The sequence below is a fragment of the Vigna unguiculata genome, chromosome 10 (assembly GCF_004118075.2).
Source record: "Vigna unguiculata cultivar IT97K-499-35 chromosome 10, ASM411807v1, whole genome shotgun sequence".
Classification (NCBI taxonomy): Eukaryota; Viridiplantae; Streptophyta; class Magnoliopsida; order Fabales; family Fabaceae; genus Vigna; species Vigna unguiculata.
In genome coordinates, this window is record NC_040288.1 from 12,503,467 (window position 1) to 12,522,253 (window position 18,787).

An 18,787-nucleotide genomic window follows, 5' to 3' on the forward strand; every position below is an offset into this window, starting at 1 on the left:
AATCTATTGAATTTTATATTTATAAACAATAATAGATCACGTTAATAAAATGTATTACAAGTTTCTATCAAGAAATTATTATAAATTAAGTATATATTAAAAGAATTACATCTAAAGTAAAAAAATTATTATTTTGAAAAAAAAAATAATATCATATGCATATTCTGTTATCTATTCGAGCTGATATTTGATTTTATAAAAGAAAATAAATTTTTGGTAAAAACATTTCTCACAGTGTATTTTTGTAAACATACATTATATTATTATTATTATTATCCTATATATATATATATATATATATATATATATATATATTTTAGTATAAACATAAAAAAAATGGATAATTAATAATTAAAAATAAATACACTTCGCACTTGAAAATTATATTTTACTAATTTGGTATGCAAATCTAATACGGAGTTTCATAGAATATGTACAAAACTTTAGTAGAAAATAATTTTCAATTAGATCATGCCTAAATTTAGGTTAAATTAATTTATAATAAAAAAGGAAGTGAAAGGGAAAAAACTATTGAATACTTTTTTTCTATTCTTATACATTTAATAAATGAATCAGTCATAGTGGTATTTTCACCCATGAAATCCAGGTAAGGAAACCTATGATATATGAGAGTCAATTTATCATACTTTTATATTCTTATATATTTCTAATCACATATGTTTTTCCATAGATTTAAAATAGCTCCAAATTTTTTTTTTCATTGACTACTTTGTATACACAATGTTTAAATGTTCATGCCAATAATCTTTGGGATGCTTAAAGTATAAAGTATAATAAATAGTATTATAATTTTTTTTTCTTAGATATAAAGGTGTATATATATATATATATATATATATATATATATATATATATATATATATATATATATTCAATATGTTCTTTCTAGCAATACTTATATTTATTTTAAAGTTTGAAAATTTAATTTACCATTACAATAATATATTAATTCATTTTCTTTTAATGGTTGCCATCAATACATGAAAAAATATTTGGGGGGGTTGGGTGTCGGGTCTATGAATGTTTGAGTCTATTGAAGTCTATAACATGTTTTGGATTCTTAGACCAACAAATCAGTATTTGTTTGGACCAAATTTTAACTTGAAATTATTATTTTTTATTTCTTTTCGAAGGATTGTGCAATCAAATAATCATTTACAAAATTTGTTGATTTTATATTTCTGAGAGTTTTTCTTTCAGGTTGAAAATTTGGGGACATCTGCTGCTTCTGAAGTACTTTTGGCCTTTTCGCCCACTGAAGTTGAACATCTTGCATTACTCAAAGCCGCTGCAACTTCTGGTAAGAGGAAGAAGAAAACTTATGTTCCTCTTGATGTCAAGTCTGCTAAGCAGCCTGATGGACCAAATGGAACTAAGTTTTTCTCTATAACTTTGTTAACTCCACTAAGTAAAGATGAAACCACGACATTAGAGGTTCTTTACATGTTGACACGGTCTTTGGAACCTTTCCCAGTTGAAATAAGTCAATCAGAGTCACAATTGGTTTATTTCCGTGATAGTGCAATATTATTATCTCCCTATCATGTCAAACAACAGACAACTTTTCTCAAGACACCAAGCACTAGGGTAGAATCATTCACGGTGGTGGACCCCACTAAACGTGCTGGTACAGAGTTGAAATATGGGCCATATGAAAATCATCCCTCGTATTCATATTCTCCTGGGAGCTTCTCCCTGCACCTCCAATAATTTCTCCTGTACCCCCAAAACTTAATTTATTTCCATGTTTGTCCATGGTAAAAAAACAGTTACTCCATCTTTCACTGCTCTGCACCCCCAAAACCATACACCCCCAAAACGCACCCCCAATCCCAATAAAGCAGATTCCCTGCTGACACCCTGCACCCCAAGAATCTTTATCTTTTTATCTTTGAATGTTTGACCTAACTCTTTTATTTGACGCCTCCACACCTCCACACCTCCACACCTCCACAAACCTTTCATCCTTCTTCTCCCTCTTCTCCCACACAGGTTCCACACAGTTATTGTCCCCGGCGCACCCTTTTCTCCTCCACACACCGGCGTTCTTCTCCCTAGCGGCAGACTCCTTTTCTCCTCCGGCTTCTCCATCCATTTTTAACAGTTAAGTAATGTTTTTCTAATATTAATGTGCATGTGTATTTATATTTTAATTGATTTAATTATTTTTACCAGTAGATTAGAAGATACATAATTCACAGGTTTTCCACATGCGTGAAACGGAAGGTTTAACTTTTTTTAAGGAAACGGAATGTGGAATCCGTTTCCCACAATTTTTTTTTTTAAGAAAACGGATTGTGTAATCCGTTTCCATGATATTTTTTTTTAAGGAAACGGATTGTGGAATCCGTTTCCCAAAATTTTTATTTTTAAGGAAACGGATTATGTAATCCGTTTCCCATTGGGCAGGTGTGGATGGAACTTGAAGCCAGCAATCAGCCCAAGCAAGAGCGATGAAGGACAACATGGACAACATCCCTTGACAAGATATTTGCAGACTTGGTTGTCAGCATGTTATAAAAAAGATTATTCTTTAATTGCGTGAGCAACAAATTTAATCTGTTTGGTGGATAAAAAATAAATTCAATATTAATTTAAATGATTAAAAATGAGAAACAAATTACTCACTCATGTGATGTAATTTAAATTCCACTGCTTTGAAAACTTGGAAGTAACATTAGTAATTGCACCGTTATCAATGGTCATCATTTTATTTTGGGAAAGACATTTTTGGTTTTGTTTATAGGTAGAAAACTGAAAGAAAAAGAAAAGCGTGGACTTCCTAATTATTACTGGTCCTTCCAAGAGAACAATGTTTTCATGCTTTATATGCCATCTTGTTTCCCTCACAGTAATCCTCCATTTTTTCTTCATCTAATTACTCCTAACCATACATTTAACACATTAACATAATCACATTACTAATTACTCCATTTTTTAAGGAAACGAATTGTGGAATCCGTTTCCCAATTTTTTTTTTAAGGAAACGGATTGTGTAATCCGTTTTCCATCATTTTTTTTAAGGAAACGGATTGTGGAATCCGTTTCCCAATTTTTATTTTTTTTTAAAGAAACGGATTGTGTAATTCGTTTCCCAAATATTTTTTTTAAGGAAACGGATTGTGTAATCCGTTTCCCATAAAAAACATTTTTTTTATTCTATTTTAGGTGAAATGGATTGTGGAAGCCGTTTCCCAGAGTGTTGAAACGGAACCTGAAATCCGTTTTGGGATGTGTTGTTTGATTTTTCAGCGAATGTGAAATCTGAATGCATAAAGAATGCATAAAGAAAAAGAGTGAATGCAACACATATCAAAAATTGAAAACTGATTGCATGCTAATATTCATAACTGATTGCATGATTACAAAATTCACCAATCACACAGTATACATTCACTCACATTAAAAATTCACCAATAACACAACATACACGTATCAACATTCAATACCAACATAGAAAATCAAAATAACTGATTCAAATATATATATTATATATTTACCACAGAGTAGCATGGGAAAATCAAAATTTATGGGAAACGGAATACAGAATCCGTTTCATAAAACTGTGAAACGGATTTTGTAATCCGTTTCAAAAAAAAATTGCAATTTTTTTTATGAAACGGATTACAGAATCCGTTTCACAGTGTTATGAAACGGATTCTGTATTCCATTTAAAAAAAATTGCAAATTTTTGTATGAAACGGATTACAGAATCCGTTTCATAACACTGTATAACACTGTCAGATAACGATAATACTAATACCGACGTATAAAACTAAGTATTATATAAATAGAAGAACCAGCCGAAAAGTTTCAAGAAATTCAACTTATAAATAGTAATAAAGTTGAATGGTACCTTTCCATTGTTCTTCTAACACTTCCTCGTGTTTATAAACCGGTTGGGCAGCCCAAACAAACTTCTCTTTTAGAAAGGTGGCATCAATTTCCTTCACCTCACCATTGGATGTGATTAACAAGCCTTTCTTTAAACGATTGTAAGTAGGGAGCTTTTCAAGTGCAGCCCACTTCAGAGCTTCTTCATCATCTTCTTCAAATGAATTCCTTGCAAAAACACCACTCCCATCTCTCCAAATTGAAGAACGACTTACTTCAAAGCTGCTAGTAGTAGCTGTATACTGGTTACCATTGGCCATTGTCAACAAAAAAAGGTGTAAAAAAAATATAAAATGGAGTTGCAATAACTTCTCAAACTCAGTAAATCAGTGTCTTCAAAAGATATTCTATTTTAGCCAAACAACTATTATTCAAACATCATTCTAATCCATGGAGTATTAGTGTTGCAGCCAAGGTTATCAGACTCGAGAGTCTACGTAGACTCATGAGAGCTTCGTAGACTCGACTCGTAGACCCGACTCGTAGACTCGTAAGAGTCTACTACACCCTACTTCATATGAAAAAGTGCATATAGTACCATACCAATTAAGAATTTAATCACCACAATTAATGCAAATAGTAAATAATAGTTCAATAATTGTAAAATAACTTAATTTAACAAACATGATTGTTATATAAGTTCAAATTTCAACAAACACACAAGTTAATATGAATCAAAAATCATAAATAACTTCAACTTTTTGATCCCAATCCTCTACTTTTATCATCTACAACATTATCTTGCCAGTCTCACTTCCAGACATTATAAACCAGTCTCAATCAATTAAAAATCAAATAATTTAATTTTTAGAAAACCAGAAATAAAATAAATAAAAAGCAAAACTAGATATATTATATATATATATATATATATATATATATATATATACACGTAACAGAACAACAACAAAAGCCAGAGAAAAAAAATGAAATAAAAAAACAAAGAAAGATATATTATATACGTATGTCATTAATTCGAAAGAGGGAAAAGAGAAGAAGGGAACAACGACGCCACTGAACCAGCGACCCGACGGAGCTGCCACGCGAGGCGATCAGAGCTGCCGTGCGAGATGATCGGAGCTGCGACGTGAATGACCGGGGCTGAGATTTCGAAATAGGTGAACGTTTTCAAGTTCGATCTTCTCTTCTTCTTCGATTAGGGTTTTCGAGTTGGGTTTCGATCTCTATTTTTGCTTGGATTTTCGATTTGGGGCATTGGGGTTTTGGTTTGGGCTTAAAATCCGAAAGCCAACAACATGTTTTTGTGTCAATTCGTCTCGTTCTTCGAACTCGGTGACTCGCTCTCGAACTCGCGAGTTTGGTACGAGTCGACGAGTTTACTCCGAGTTCATTACGAGTTTGAAAAAAAACGAGTTTATATGCGAGTTAACCCGTGAACACTGTCATGACTCGCAGACTCGTACGGGTGTACGAGTCAACCCGCGAGTTTGATAACCATGGTTGCAGCCATTAATTTAAAAACCAAAATATCAGAGGAGAGGGTGGACTAAATGGATTGAACTCAGTTGCTAAAACATATTTAAACAAAATCTCTTTTCTGGTGCAGTTCACTCCTTTTAGTCCTACTATGTGAAAGAAAAGAGTGGCATGCTAAATGAAAGTGCTCCTTGTAAATTATAAGAACTACACACTGAAGTTTTGAGAGTAGCAGAGTGTGACTCTTGCAGCATAAAATGAAAGCAGAGACATGCAAGGATTACATAATAATCGTAAACTTTGTGGCCAAATTATGCGTGCAATGGGTTAGGTGGCATGATGTTTGTTGCTATATTTAAGCATGAAGGGAATATAGTTGTAAAGAACACTCTTAATTGCAAATATGTACTATCTCTAATAGAAATTTAATAGTTGTGATCAATCATTTTTCTTTTTTTCCTTGATTATTGTTTTCTGATCATAGGTTGTACTATATGAAATCCATTAGTTATGTCTGTTACTAAAGGCTTACTTGGATAAAGACTATCAAAAGTCTTCTCTCTCAGGAGTAGAGCTTCTCTAGATTTTTTTCATCTGCTTTATTTTGTATATTTAAATATATTTTACTTAATTATTTCTTCTTTTGGATTGTATTTAGTGAATATTCTTCCTCTGTGTGCTCTCATTTCCTTTTTATTAGCAGAAATGAAGAGAAAACACACTGATCTCATGTACTGGGTGGGAGTCATAACATTTCCTTTGGTTGTCAAATAGGAAACAAAATGGAAAAGAGAAGAATATTTTGTTTATAAAGTCAATTTTTATTTTTCATCAAATAAAGAGGAATCATTATTTGTGTTGTTTTTCCTGTTTCTTTTTTTCTTTTCCAAATAGACCAATAGATTTTTATGACTAACTTCTGAGTTGCTCTCCATAAGATATGTTTTAGCCTTTTGTGTTCATCTCTAAAGGTGTGATTCTCGAGATTATCAGACAATTATATGTAGTGACTGTTTTCAAATTTCAAATAGAATGTCAATACAAAAAATAATTCCATAGAAACTTCTAATTTTAATCGAACTTAGGAAGCAACATTATTTAGTTGCGCATTATTAAAGCACCATTTCTTCAATTGGCTTACCAGTACTGCTTTTTTTTTTCTTGTGAACAAAACAAGAACTGTTAGAATATCAGTATCAAACTTAAATGAGTTAAGGACCAAAGGCCCAAAGAAGATAATGGACTCAATGTACATCATGGAGATCACTTTCAAATTCACGTGATTTCTGTAGTCTCTTTCAAACTTGAAATGAAATTTCTTAAACGAGGCATGGAATAAATTAGTCATTCAGAGTCACAGAATTCCCTCCTAGATTAATAGGTGCAGTGGCAGAAACATTTTAGGAGTAGTAGCTTTGAAATTAATTAATTACGAAAATTCACCAAAAGGAGACACACTAACAAGAAAATTGTGATACTACTTTATTGTATATGTCAAAATGTATGAGTTGGTGTGTAGAGTGTGTTCCCTTCATGAACGTACCACCCAAATATGAGTTGGTTATAATAAGCACATGGATTTTAATTTTTTTTTATAATTGAATAAATCAGTTTGAACTATTTTCACGTAAGATATAAGCTATTTTTATATCTTAGAAAGATTCCCTTTACTTTCCTTTCACCGCACACCATAAACCTTTTTCTTTTTAATTTGCTTCTTGCCAGGCCAGTGTGATAAAATCTTTAGAACTGATAATTGAAATGCATTGCCCTAAACAAAAAGTGTGGCCATTGCACTAGGTTTCTTTTTTGGTGTTAAAGTAGTGGCAGGTTTTCCTATCTAAGTCTTTTCTTCCGATCAATGACTCATAATTGTTGAAATAACGTTGATGATGAGAGGAAAGTGGAGTTGATGATGAATGTTAATAATTGATAATGCATGCATAAATGCAAGAGTAGAAGTAGTACTATGATGTGAGGGCATGAAAGAGTGAAGAACATAAATTAGAAAGCGCTGAAGGAGAGAGACAGAAGAAACAAATCTATAAGCGAAACGATGTGTTGGCTCTCTCAACAGCTGAACATTAAATTGGACAGAGTTCTGAGTCTCCTTTCTTGTTCCCACCATTAAATTGGACAGCCTCTTTTTGAATTTCAACCATCTTTTAATTAAAACCTTCATACCAATCTTCACATACGTTGCTATAAGAAAAGAGAGACAATACAAACAATTGTAAGTATTAGTGAAAGGATAAGTTTGTATATAATTACTCTAATTATTTTATCTGTCAAATTTAGTTATTTGCTTTTGCTTTTGTACTCTACCTACTTGTTTTTATGTTATTTTTCTTTTCTTTCCTATGTGTCAGACAAACGTATCTCTGTTTTCTCCCAATTGCTTAAGCTTAAAAGTTTCTCTACATGATGTGTGTTGAAGTGTCACCTCTATTGAATTACTTTATGTCGACTTATTTAGTTTCTCAGATTGGAAGATTGGGGATGGGGAAATCGAGTTGTTATATTTTCTGATAGACGTAAGTAGAAGGTAAAACACAGAGCAGTGAGAAAGTGAGGCAATGTTTTGTTTTGGTTTGCTGACTAAAATAAAATAAAATCGAATGTCTAATAAATGAGGTTAATATCTTTGATGACACACGTCACCTTTTATGTCAGTGTGCAAACTTTCATGATCTCTTTAAGGAACTTCAACTTTATTTCTGTTTGTCTTTGTTCTTCACTTGTTTATTTTCTCTCTCTTTTTTTCTGTTTTCTTTTTCTGCAGAGACAGCACAAGAAGGGAAGATCCTTTTGGTAAGAAGCAACATTGACTATTGTATAATGCTTCACTCTCCTCTTTTGAAGTTATGTTCATTTATGTCTATTTTCTTTTGAAAATTACGATCATTTCGTTTTTAAGTTACGATAATTTGTTTAGTTCTAAGAAATTATAATGTTTATACGTTTTACATATTTATAATTATTCTTAGTTTTCGAAGGCACGAAGATTTTTCTTTTTTTTTGAAATATTTTATATATGTTCTTTCAAAATTAAACCAGCTTACTTTTAAGGCATGTTTAAACTTTAGTTAAATTCAAGACTCTAGTATTACTCACTACCAAGTCAAGATTCCGAGAAAAAAAAAAGCATGTTGGAGGAGCTTAGACACATCACGTGATGGATTTGTAAGGTTTTTATTATTTATTGAGATTTGATTTGAGAGTAACTTTATTCATTCGTGTCGTGTTATTCAATTATTATGTACATATTTTTGGGAAATTTCTTTTATCAGTATAAGGTAACTTTTAAAGTTATCAAAGTCTAATTTAAGAAAGAAAGAAAAATCGTGCTAAACCTCATTTCCAGCGAATGACATTGCATCCAACGAATCTCATTCTAAAAGTATTTGAAAAAATTATTTGATTTAATCGGGAATGTAATTCGTATTTGGATGTAAAAGTAGAAGCATTTTTGTTTTGAAGAGGTTTTAGTTTTTGTTTTGCAGAGGTTTTCATTCTTGGGAAGACTTTTGGATAGGTAATATCGATCTTCTGTGCATCCTTCCAAGGTCAGTGCGGTGATTACTATACTTGTAATGAATTGACTTCTGATTTAGTTTTCTGGTATGGATCTGATTATTTCTTTCTTCTTTAGCAGTGGTTTATTCATATACTGATGTACTCAAACTAAATCATACATGTTTTTTATTTTCTACACATCATTCATGTTTTAGACTTTGGTTTATTGTTTAATTTCATTTCACAAAACTCACTTTTAAGGTAATAATTTTCTCTCACCCATCTATTTTGAATCTCCATGGTTCGTTTATTATTTTCTTTCAGTTGATTCATAAGGATTCCTATTTATTTTAAGAAATTGACGAGTAGAAGAATTTGGCTTTTCTCATTGTTTAGTAATTTAACTTGTGAATTTTGTCCTTCTTTATCTCATATGTCACTTCTCTTTCGCCACTTTCTTTTCTTCTGTTCAATAAAAACTGTTGTTAGGTGTTTAAATAAGATGATGTTAGGTGTTTTATGACTTATATAGTAATTCGTTTTGGAGTAGTATTATATTTCATATAAACATTAGATTCTATTTCATGTAAATATTAGATTGAATGAGACTTGTTTTCTGGATGTTTTGGATAATTATATACAGTATATAAGATGATGTTAGGTGTTTTATGACTTATATAGTAATTCGTTTTGGAGTAGTATTATATTTCATATAAACATTAGATTCTATTTCATGTAAATATTAGATTGAATGAGACTTGTTTTCTGGATGTTTTGGGTAATTATATACAGTATATAAGATTATGTTAGGTGTTTTATGACTTATAGTAATTCGTTTTGGAGTAGTATTATATTTCATATAAACATTAGATTCTATTTCATGTAAATATTAGATTGAATGAGATTTGTTTTCTAGAAGTTTTGGGTAATTATATACAATATATAAGATGATGTTAGGTGTTTTATGACTTATGTAGTAATTCGTTTTGGAGTAGTATTATATTTCATATAAACATTACATTCAATTTCATGTAAATATTAGATTGAATGAGATTTGTTTTTTTTATGTTTTGGGTAATTATATACAGGTTTGGTATGTGGTAAGAAGCATAAACGAATTTTTCATAAAAAAAATAATAAATCACTTTTTATACCAGTTGAGGTCATACTTGGTGTAAAATGTGTAATTTTTTATACCGGTTGGAACTATAAGCGGTATAGTAAGTCATTTTTTCTTACATAACTTTTCATTTTCAAGAGGACTTTCTATACCGGTTTTAGAAATGGTATAAAAAATAATTTTTTTATACCTGCCATGGAACCGATGTAGAAAGATCAAACCTTCTATACCGCCTGCATCTATACCGATGCTAGAACCGGTATAAAAAGCCTTTTTTTAACCGGTATAAAAAGCCTATTTTACACTAGTGATAATATCTATCCATCGATATATACGAAGAAAATTACCACGACATAATTTCTCCTTATATTTCACGTTATCCTCTTTGAAGGAAAAAAAAAACCACTGTTGGTTTTATTTTCCACAAAAATCGTGATTTGGAACATTGTTGCCAAAACAAGAAAACAACACTATTCCAAACAATTGAAAAGGAAAGAAACACAGTTAGTTGATTAACATGTTCTGAGATTGAACCTTTTAAGCCACCAACCCTCTCTGGTTTCATTCATTTCCTTCGTCTGCAGGTACTCAGTAATATTCGTACACCCTCGCATCATACCCTTTGATCCTAAAATATAGTAGCCTTCATCCTCTTATGGGTTTTTGATAAAGCAATCGTTTTTGTCTCTGAATTTGGAAAACAGCTAGTTCCCATGGAAGGGTTGGTGAGTTCTGGGATCAACACCATTCGTGTTTTTGGTGTTACAAAGCACCAATCTCGTTTTCTTCATTCATCAATGCTGCATCTGAGGAGTAATAGAGTGTGTGGAACTGGAATTGGGGTTGAGGAGAAGAAAAAGAGGAAGCAGTGTTTCGTTATGGCTGCATCTGTTGGGGGCTCCAAAGTGGGCCATTTTGAGAACACACTCCCTTCCAAAGGTTATTATGATATATCTTTATGTGCATTACATGTTTTTGATGCTGTTTGCTTCATTGTTTTCGGGGAACAATAAAATAGTGATGTTTTTGTGATGGTAGAGGTTCTTGAGCTTTGGAGAAAGGGTGATGCTGTTTGCCCTTTTTCTCTATGTCTGTGTTCTTTGTTTGGTTTTCCTTTTTGTGATGATCACCAATTTTGGTGTGAGCAGATGTGGAAGTTCCTAATGATCGTGCAGGTGGTGGTGATGTTGTTGTCTAGTTTATGTGTTTAGTTATTGGCTTTTTTGGGCATCTTTTGGGCATTATTGTTGTGACGATAATTTTTGTTTCTATTTATTTAATTTTTATTATTATTTCCTACAATATACTTATTAAATTTAAAGGAAAAATTATACTTAAAATATTCATATGTATATATATATATATATATATATATATACACAATATTGTATGCATCTTATATCTACACTGTTTAGTACATATTATATTTCCTACACTAGAAGAGGAAGAAGTGTTATTTATTTACAGTTTCTCCCTTATATATTGATTTTCAAACAGGTGGTGGGAAAAGGTTATGGATAGGGTTCAATTGGATTGTTGGGGGTAAATAGAAGGTAACTCCGATTTGTCCTTCGATGACAATCGGTGCGTTTGGAGTAGAGAGAAAAGTAATAGTAGAGTTTCCCGTTCCCTGAAATGTTATAGAATTATTCACTGCATTGGTTTGCCATGAATTCCCCGGGAAAACAGCCACAATGTCGATGAAGAAGGGATCAGGCATGTTGGGAGCAACCATCTATGATATAGTTATAAAATTTTGTTTTTCACACACAATCATAAAATAGGGAAGTGAGACAAATATCACATAAAAAAATACAGCATATCATAATAAAATAAAATGAAATGAAAATTCTCCCAAATCCATAAAACTGAATTTTTATTATACTTTTATAAAGATATTGATTAATTTTGTAGTGACTAGTCAGGATAAATGAGCTCATGGCCAACAAAGTAACTCAAGAACATCTCATCTTGAGTAATACTAACTCGTTTAAATCCCTAAGGTCATACCTCAAACTACAATAATCAAATCTTTATTTATCGTAAATTTCATTTCAATATTAAACCATATAATTATATAAATAAATAGATAGGATCAATGAATAATTAAAATAAATAAAAATAAATAAAAAGGACCAGTACGTAATTGAAGATAAATATAAATAAGAAAATGAGAGTAAATATAAATTGAATAAATAGGACCAGTGCACAATTGGAGATGAATATAAATAAATAAAAAAATAGGAACGAGAACTAAATATAAATTAGAATGAGGTTAGGGACACTTCACTTAAGGTAAATATAAAGATAAAAGTAATTATAAACAGATAAAAAATAATCAAAGTAAAAAGATAAAATGATAGATGTCTCCTCCCCTTACCTTAATTATTGTGAAAGATATATCCCAAAGCTTTGTGAACGTTTCAACTTTCTTCTTTTATTTTCTTCATTGCCAATTTTATACTCACAAACTCCTCTTCTCCCTTTTTTTTCTTTGATCTTACTGTCTCATTTTCCTTTCACAATCACCACTCCTATTTATACTACACACATAATCATTACGTTTAGTTCATTTGGTTAGAAAGCACTGTTCAATTTTTTTTCTTCTTTCAAATTCTCGTTATTGTTGTTTCTTATGAATTAAGCTATCATTTTTTTTTTCTAACCTGTAATTGCATTAAATCTCACATGTGGTGAGGGGTTTCTTTTTCTCTTTTTCTCTCTCTTTTTTTTTTTTTATTACCTAACAATATGTCAGTTTACCTATACATGTATGCAAGTTTATCCATAATATATCTACGTACTTACGTAACTTAACTTATTTATTTACGTTTCCTCTATTATTATAATAAAAATATTCTTTCTTATTAACATTCTAAAATGTTTAATATATTTCTTATAAAATCATCAATTATTTGTATATTTTGGATACTTATAATCTTTACATTCATATGTTCATAATTTATTATAATAATAATATATTATATATAGATATATATATATATATATATATTTTTTTGTAATAATAATAATAAGAATATATATATATATATATATATATATATATTAATTATGGATACATACTAAAATGCTTATAAATAAAGTAATACATTATTTATTGATTTATGGATGTTACAATTGCTTTTGTAATTCCTTGTTTTGTGAGCAATTTTTTGCTAGATCGTTGTTCTTTTAGTTTTGTTGTTGACATTGTTTTATGCCTTAGTTCTCCTTTCCAGTATAATTTGGAATGATTGTAATGGTTAACCTTTATACTTCATGTCTCATGCTCTAATTATTTATAATTGTGTGATGCTTCATTTATTAGAATTATTTTATTAAATTGGGATGTTACAATATATAATAGATAATAAATTGGTTAAAATACTCCGATGGTCCTCATTTTGGTTCAAAAATCTCAAATTGGTCCTCGAATTTTAATTGATCTCAATTTCGTCCTCGTATTTGTAAATGTGTTTTAAATTAACCCTTTCCGTTATCAGCTCACAGACGGCGTTTATTCCTGATGATGTGGCTGTTTTGTGTACTGTGACGTGTCATTGACTTGTTTTGGCACATATGTTCTTAGTTTCTCTTTAAAAAGAGATTATTTTCATAACATTTGAATGTTAGGGTTTGAAAAGGGGGAGAAGAAGCTCTGCGTTCTCAATTGGTAAGTGCGTCCTCAATTGGTAAGTTCTCAATTGGTAAGAGGTAATGTCTCCCTCTCATTCTTGCTCATCCTGCACTTGCAATGCTTGGGAGATGAAAAATTCCAGCGTTTCTTCTTATGGAGGTGCGGTGAGGAGGTCCGATTTAACACCTGTTTGTTATTGCGGTGAGAAGGCAATCACAAGAACTGCTAGAACGGCTAAGAACAGGGGGAGAAAATTTTGGGGTTGCCCAAAGTTCAAGGTACGATATTGTTGTTTTGGTTGATGTTTTTTGCGTATTTAGGATTTCGAAAACCTAATTTTGGTAATTGGTATGTAATTGGTGGTGTTGATTTTTTGTTGGACAGGGTGGAAGTGAAGAAGTTGTTGGATGCAATTTTTTTTCATGGTGCAGTGAAAATGTAGTAGAAGAAAGATGTGGTCCTACGAAGAATGACGATGATGACACTGCAACGAAGATGGTAGAAAGGGATGACCAAAGCAAATTAATAAAGACAAAGATGGTAGAAAGGGAAGGGGAAAACAAATTAATAAGTATCGAGAAATGTATTATGAGATTGGAAAAATGGGTGAAAGTGTTGTTTGGAATGGTTTGTTTGTTGTATGTATTAAACATATTTCTGTTCACCATGTATTAAAGTTCTTGCTGTAATGATTCCAAATGAATATGAATGTTTCAGCACCTTTGGAATGTAATGACAAATCCATTTGAATTATTGGTTGCTCCTGCAGCATTTTGGTACTAAAATATGGCATGGATATATTTGAATATACTCTGTTGGAGTACACCAAATGTGATATAAAATGTGTACATGTGTTGGAGTAAAGCACCACATTCCTGTCACAATTATTTATTCCAACATTGTAAATGGTACCTAATATCAAAGACATTGGTCATCCATCCAAATTATCATATAGATCCATCCATCCATTCAATACTTAAACACCATGAATATACAATAGATCCATATAGCCACTGCCTACACAAAATATTGTTCAAAATACCATGACAGTGGACTGCCCAAAAAGACTACATGTGTATTAACCAACAATCAACAAAAGTTTAAACAACATGTACAAAGCAGATTTAAACAACATCAAGGCTTCCAAACACGCCCCCTTCTAGCTTGGAGTTTGTTCCTCATTGGTTGGACAATTTGATTGCTTGATGCACGTTGAGATTGACTTGGTGGTGGCATTGATTGGGAGTGATTGGCTAGTGCTCTTGCTGCTGGTAGTGGGCCTCTTTGCTGTGATGGGGTTGCTGCTGGTAATGGGCCACTTTGCTGTGATGGGGCTGATGCTGTTGGTGGGACACTTTGCTGTGATGGGCCTGATGGTGCTGGTGGGCCAGATTGCTGTGATGGGCCTGATGGTGTTGGTGGGCCAGTTTGCTGTGATGGGCCTGATGGTGCTGGTGGGCCAGTTTGCTGTGATGGTCCTGCTGCTTCTGGTGGTGGCGGTGGTTTTTTAGGACAAGCAGTTCTATTATGACCAATTTCCCTGCACACAGCACACCTTTTGCGAACTCCTCCTTTTCGTAATGCGGTCTCATCCTTTTTCAGCTCCCAAGGTTCCAATCTTCTTTTCTTTTTAGGTCTTCCGGGCATAATTCTTTTGATTGGTGGCAGGACATCAGGATATGCTGTAACTTCCCACAATTGTTGACCATTAATTGGGTAAACTACTGAGTTATACGTCTCCTCATACGTTGATTTCCTGAACCAATTGGCTATAAAATCTTCTCCTTTCAGATTCAAAAATTTCATGGCAGAAATTGCGTGGCAACAAGGAAGTCCAGTGATGCTCCATTTCCTGCAGCTGCACTCCATCTTGTCAATATTAACCACAAACTGTTCCCCTAGATTTGAAGCATGCCTCACTTCAAACAACTTCTCTGCTGACCATCTGCATGTAATACAACAAAAACATAATTACTACATCTGAAATCTGTTAAGCTTGCTGACATAAATATAGTTGAGTTCTTACCTTGGTATCCAGTGCCTTGTTAAGCTTGATTCCTTCTTAAGCCTGTCAAGAATTCTGGGACACACTGAACCTTTAAAAGACTGCACCTTAGATCTGTTTTTGGCCCATCTCTTCATGATATAAACACGAATGTCCTCCAGCATACTTATTATTGGCTTTGTTCGAGTCTTCACTAGCACACTGTTGAATGCCTCGCACATATTATTAACCAAGGTGTCACACTGGGCTCTTACAGTGAATCTAGATCTGGACCAATACCTAGTATCATATAAACAGATCAGTATGTATTAATGATGCAGTAAATATAGTGTAACAATTCATGGTGGCATACCTTGGAGGAATACCAATCAAGTGTTTGAATGCCTCTTCATTGACCTCTTTAATGTCCCTCATTATCTTCTCCCAAGCCTGTGGATGTGTTGCTCCTGCAGCCTTCCACATGAGACGTTTAAGATTTTTTCCGGGGAATTGCTTTCTGAAATTAGCATACAAATGCCTAACACAAAATCTCTGGTCCACTCCAGGAAGAAGTTCTTGCATAGCTGGGAGAAGACCCTGTGTGTATATGTGAAAAATAGTGATGTCAAAATTTGCAAACTGCATGTTGTTAAAATATAAATCAATTTAAATAATAAAGGTAATGTTTAAGGAATAACCTTTTGTTGGTCTGATATAAAAGTGCATGTTGCACAAACTGAATCCCCACCAAGATCATTAATCAGAAGCTCCAAAAACCATCTCCACGAATCCTTATTTTCTACTTCTACAACAGCATATGCAAGAGGGAGAATCTGCTCATTACCATCTCTTCCAATTGCTATTAGTAACTCGCCACCATACCTTCCTTTGAGAAAGCAGCCATCCAATCCAATGAAAGGTCTACAGCACGTGAAACTGTCTTTGCATGCCTTCAAGCATGCATAGAATCTCTTAAATATAACTTCACCTTCTGTGTTCTCAACATTCAGCTTTACAGTAGAACCTGGATTGGTTCTCAGCAGTTCGTGTGCATAATCATATATTCTCCTAAACTGTTCTGAAAAAGACCCATCCACGTGATCTCTAGCAATAGCTCTAGCCCGAAAAGCCATATTTCTAGAGATACCTACATTCCATTTCCTACTGACCTTGTCACGAATGTCCATGACCTTCATACTAGGGTTTTCTCTAACTGTCTTTTCCATCTTCTTGCTTAGCCACTTTGCATTCATTAATTTTACGTTGAAATCTCTAGAACACGTATGCTGATCTATTATTTTTCTAAGTTGCCATGACTTCACTGCACCCATATAACCACAATAAGCATACCAATTGCATTCTCCATTTGCTCCCAAACATTTAACTGAAACCCTCTGATTGTCATTTTTTACAAATTTTAAACTTTTTCCATTTGCAAGTGCATAGGTTCTAATTGCTTCAATGAATTCATGTTTCTCTGTGTAATAAGTTCCTATTTCCCATTTATAGTCGTCCATGTTTTTGGCATTGTAAATGTAGGAAATGACCCATAACCTTCAAAATCATCTTTCACCTCATCAATGTCTGAACCACTAACCAATTCATCTGATTGCCACTCGAAATCTGACCCTCCACCCTCAGTCCTTACTTCATCAGAATCTGAATCAGTCGACTCTTGTGCTGTGTACCAACCTTCTCCATCAGATGCACTTTCAACAGCACATGGCACATTACCATCCCAATCTGAATCACTATGTCCATCACTGTTAATATTTACATCAACCAAACCTTCCTCATTGAATGATTCAGGCTCACCTTCATTTTGTTGTACTCCATCACCTTCATCAGCCCCCTCTTTTTCAACTACTTCTGGTGCAACACCTTGCTCACCCTCACCCCTCTCCTCTTCCACTACTTCAGCTGTAACATCTTGTTCACCCTCACCCCCCTCCTTTTCAAGTACTGCAGATTCAACATCTTGTTCACCCTCACCCCCCTCCTTTTCAAGTACTTGAGCTTCAACATCTTCCTCACCCTCACCCCCCTCCTTTTCTACTACTTCAGCTGCCCATGCTCATCAGCCTCATTCACACAGTTAACTACATCAGCAGCCTCAGAAGGACCAACCTCCCCCATACCAACACCCTCTATCATGTTGATTATCTCAGGTTCTGTCATTTCATGAACCACATACAAATGAACTGCACCATTTAACGTTGCTAAGTTCGCCATATGACTGGCCCCTCTATCATCACAAAGAAGCTCCAACCTATCTTCTAAGACAGTCCCACCTCCTAAACTATACCACAACTCCTTCACAGATACGTGTCCTAACTCTTTTAATCCAGCAATAACCTCAAAATATCCCCACGTATCAGGGTCACAGAACCACGTGGTTGTTTCCCCATCATATTCCAATTTCCCATTACTAAAAAAGTGGCCACTATGGTGGACCACCACTTGAAAACGATCAACAGACATGGCTATATATGCACCCTGTATACATTGCCCCCAAAGGAATTCAAATATTACAATTCATACCAACAACGACAACACAAAACAATGCATTGAAATGGGGGACCACAAGTTAAGCAATTAAAAATGGGGGAACACATTCGAATACGGGACCACATACTATAATCCATACGGTCACCGATTAAAAAACAAAGTCGCATAGGGGACCACCAATCAAACGATTTCATTGTCGAAAATGGGGGGACAAGCAACAAAACCCTAAACAGCCAAGGATGAAATGATACTCACCTTCGCGGTGTGGCGATCAACGACACTGAAGCTCCAAAATCGAACACTGAAATGTTCGACCTCACCTTCGACGATGCTGAATCTCACCTTCCCTGCACCTGCACGTTCACGGCATTGACGCGCGAGTCGCCCTCCCAGTCGCCATTGTTCAACACTCAGTTGCAATCCTATTTTAGTAATTTAGGTTTCCATATTCTGATTATTTTAATGAATAACGCAAATATAAATTTAGGTTTTCAGACAAATGATTATTTTAATCAATAACGCCACGTACAAATTTTTCAGTCCTCAAATTAATGAATCAAGCCACGTCAGATAATTAAGATGAAGTTAACGTTAAAAATTTTGACACTGTTAACGATTGGGTTAATTTAAAACACATTTACAAAAATGAGGACGAAATTGAGATCAATTA

At 33.4% G+C, this 18,787-nt stretch overlaps 1 protein-coding gene across 21 annotated transcripts; it reads left to right on the forward strand.

The window, feature by feature from the left end:
• Nucleotides 1-1,197: 1,197 nt before the first annotated feature.
• LOC114167084 lies at nucleotides 1,198-14,378 on the forward strand. 21 transcript variants are annotated; one of them, XR_003600119.1, is made up of 6 exons: nucleotides 1,198-1,321; nucleotides 2,014-2,124; nucleotides 8,135-8,185; nucleotides 8,856-8,918; nucleotides 10,573-10,927; nucleotides 11,027-11,290. XR_003600119.1 is itself a non-coding variant. In XM_028052020.1 (2 exons), the coding sequence occupies exons 1-2, from the start codon at nucleotides 10,702-10,704 to the stop codon at nucleotides 11,197-11,199; spliced, it is 399 nt and encodes a 132-aa protein (XP_027907821.1). In that variant the 5' UTR covers nucleotides 9,896-10,701; the 3' UTR covers nucleotides 11,200-11,290. The 21 variants fall into 21 exon arrangements, 1 of the variants encoding a protein (XP_027907821.1); XR_003600117.1 differs by having other exon boundaries at nucleotides 8,135-8,163; nucleotides 8,842-8,918; XR_003600124.1 differs by having other exon boundaries at nucleotides 8,135-8,163; nucleotides 10,693-10,927.
• The last annotated feature ends 4,409 nt before the right edge of the window (nucleotides 14,379-18,787 follow it).

Excerpts from the sequence above, each read along its gene's own strand:
- LOC114167084 (XM_028052020.1), top strand. The coding sequence starts at position 10,702 with ATGGAAGGGTTGGTGAGTTCTGGGATCAACACCATTCGTGTTTTTGGT. Across the intron at positions 10,928-11,026 it reads GAACACACTCCCTTCCAAAG|AGGTTCTTGAGCTTTGGAGA; the intron begins GTTATTATGATA and ends TTGTGATGGTAG.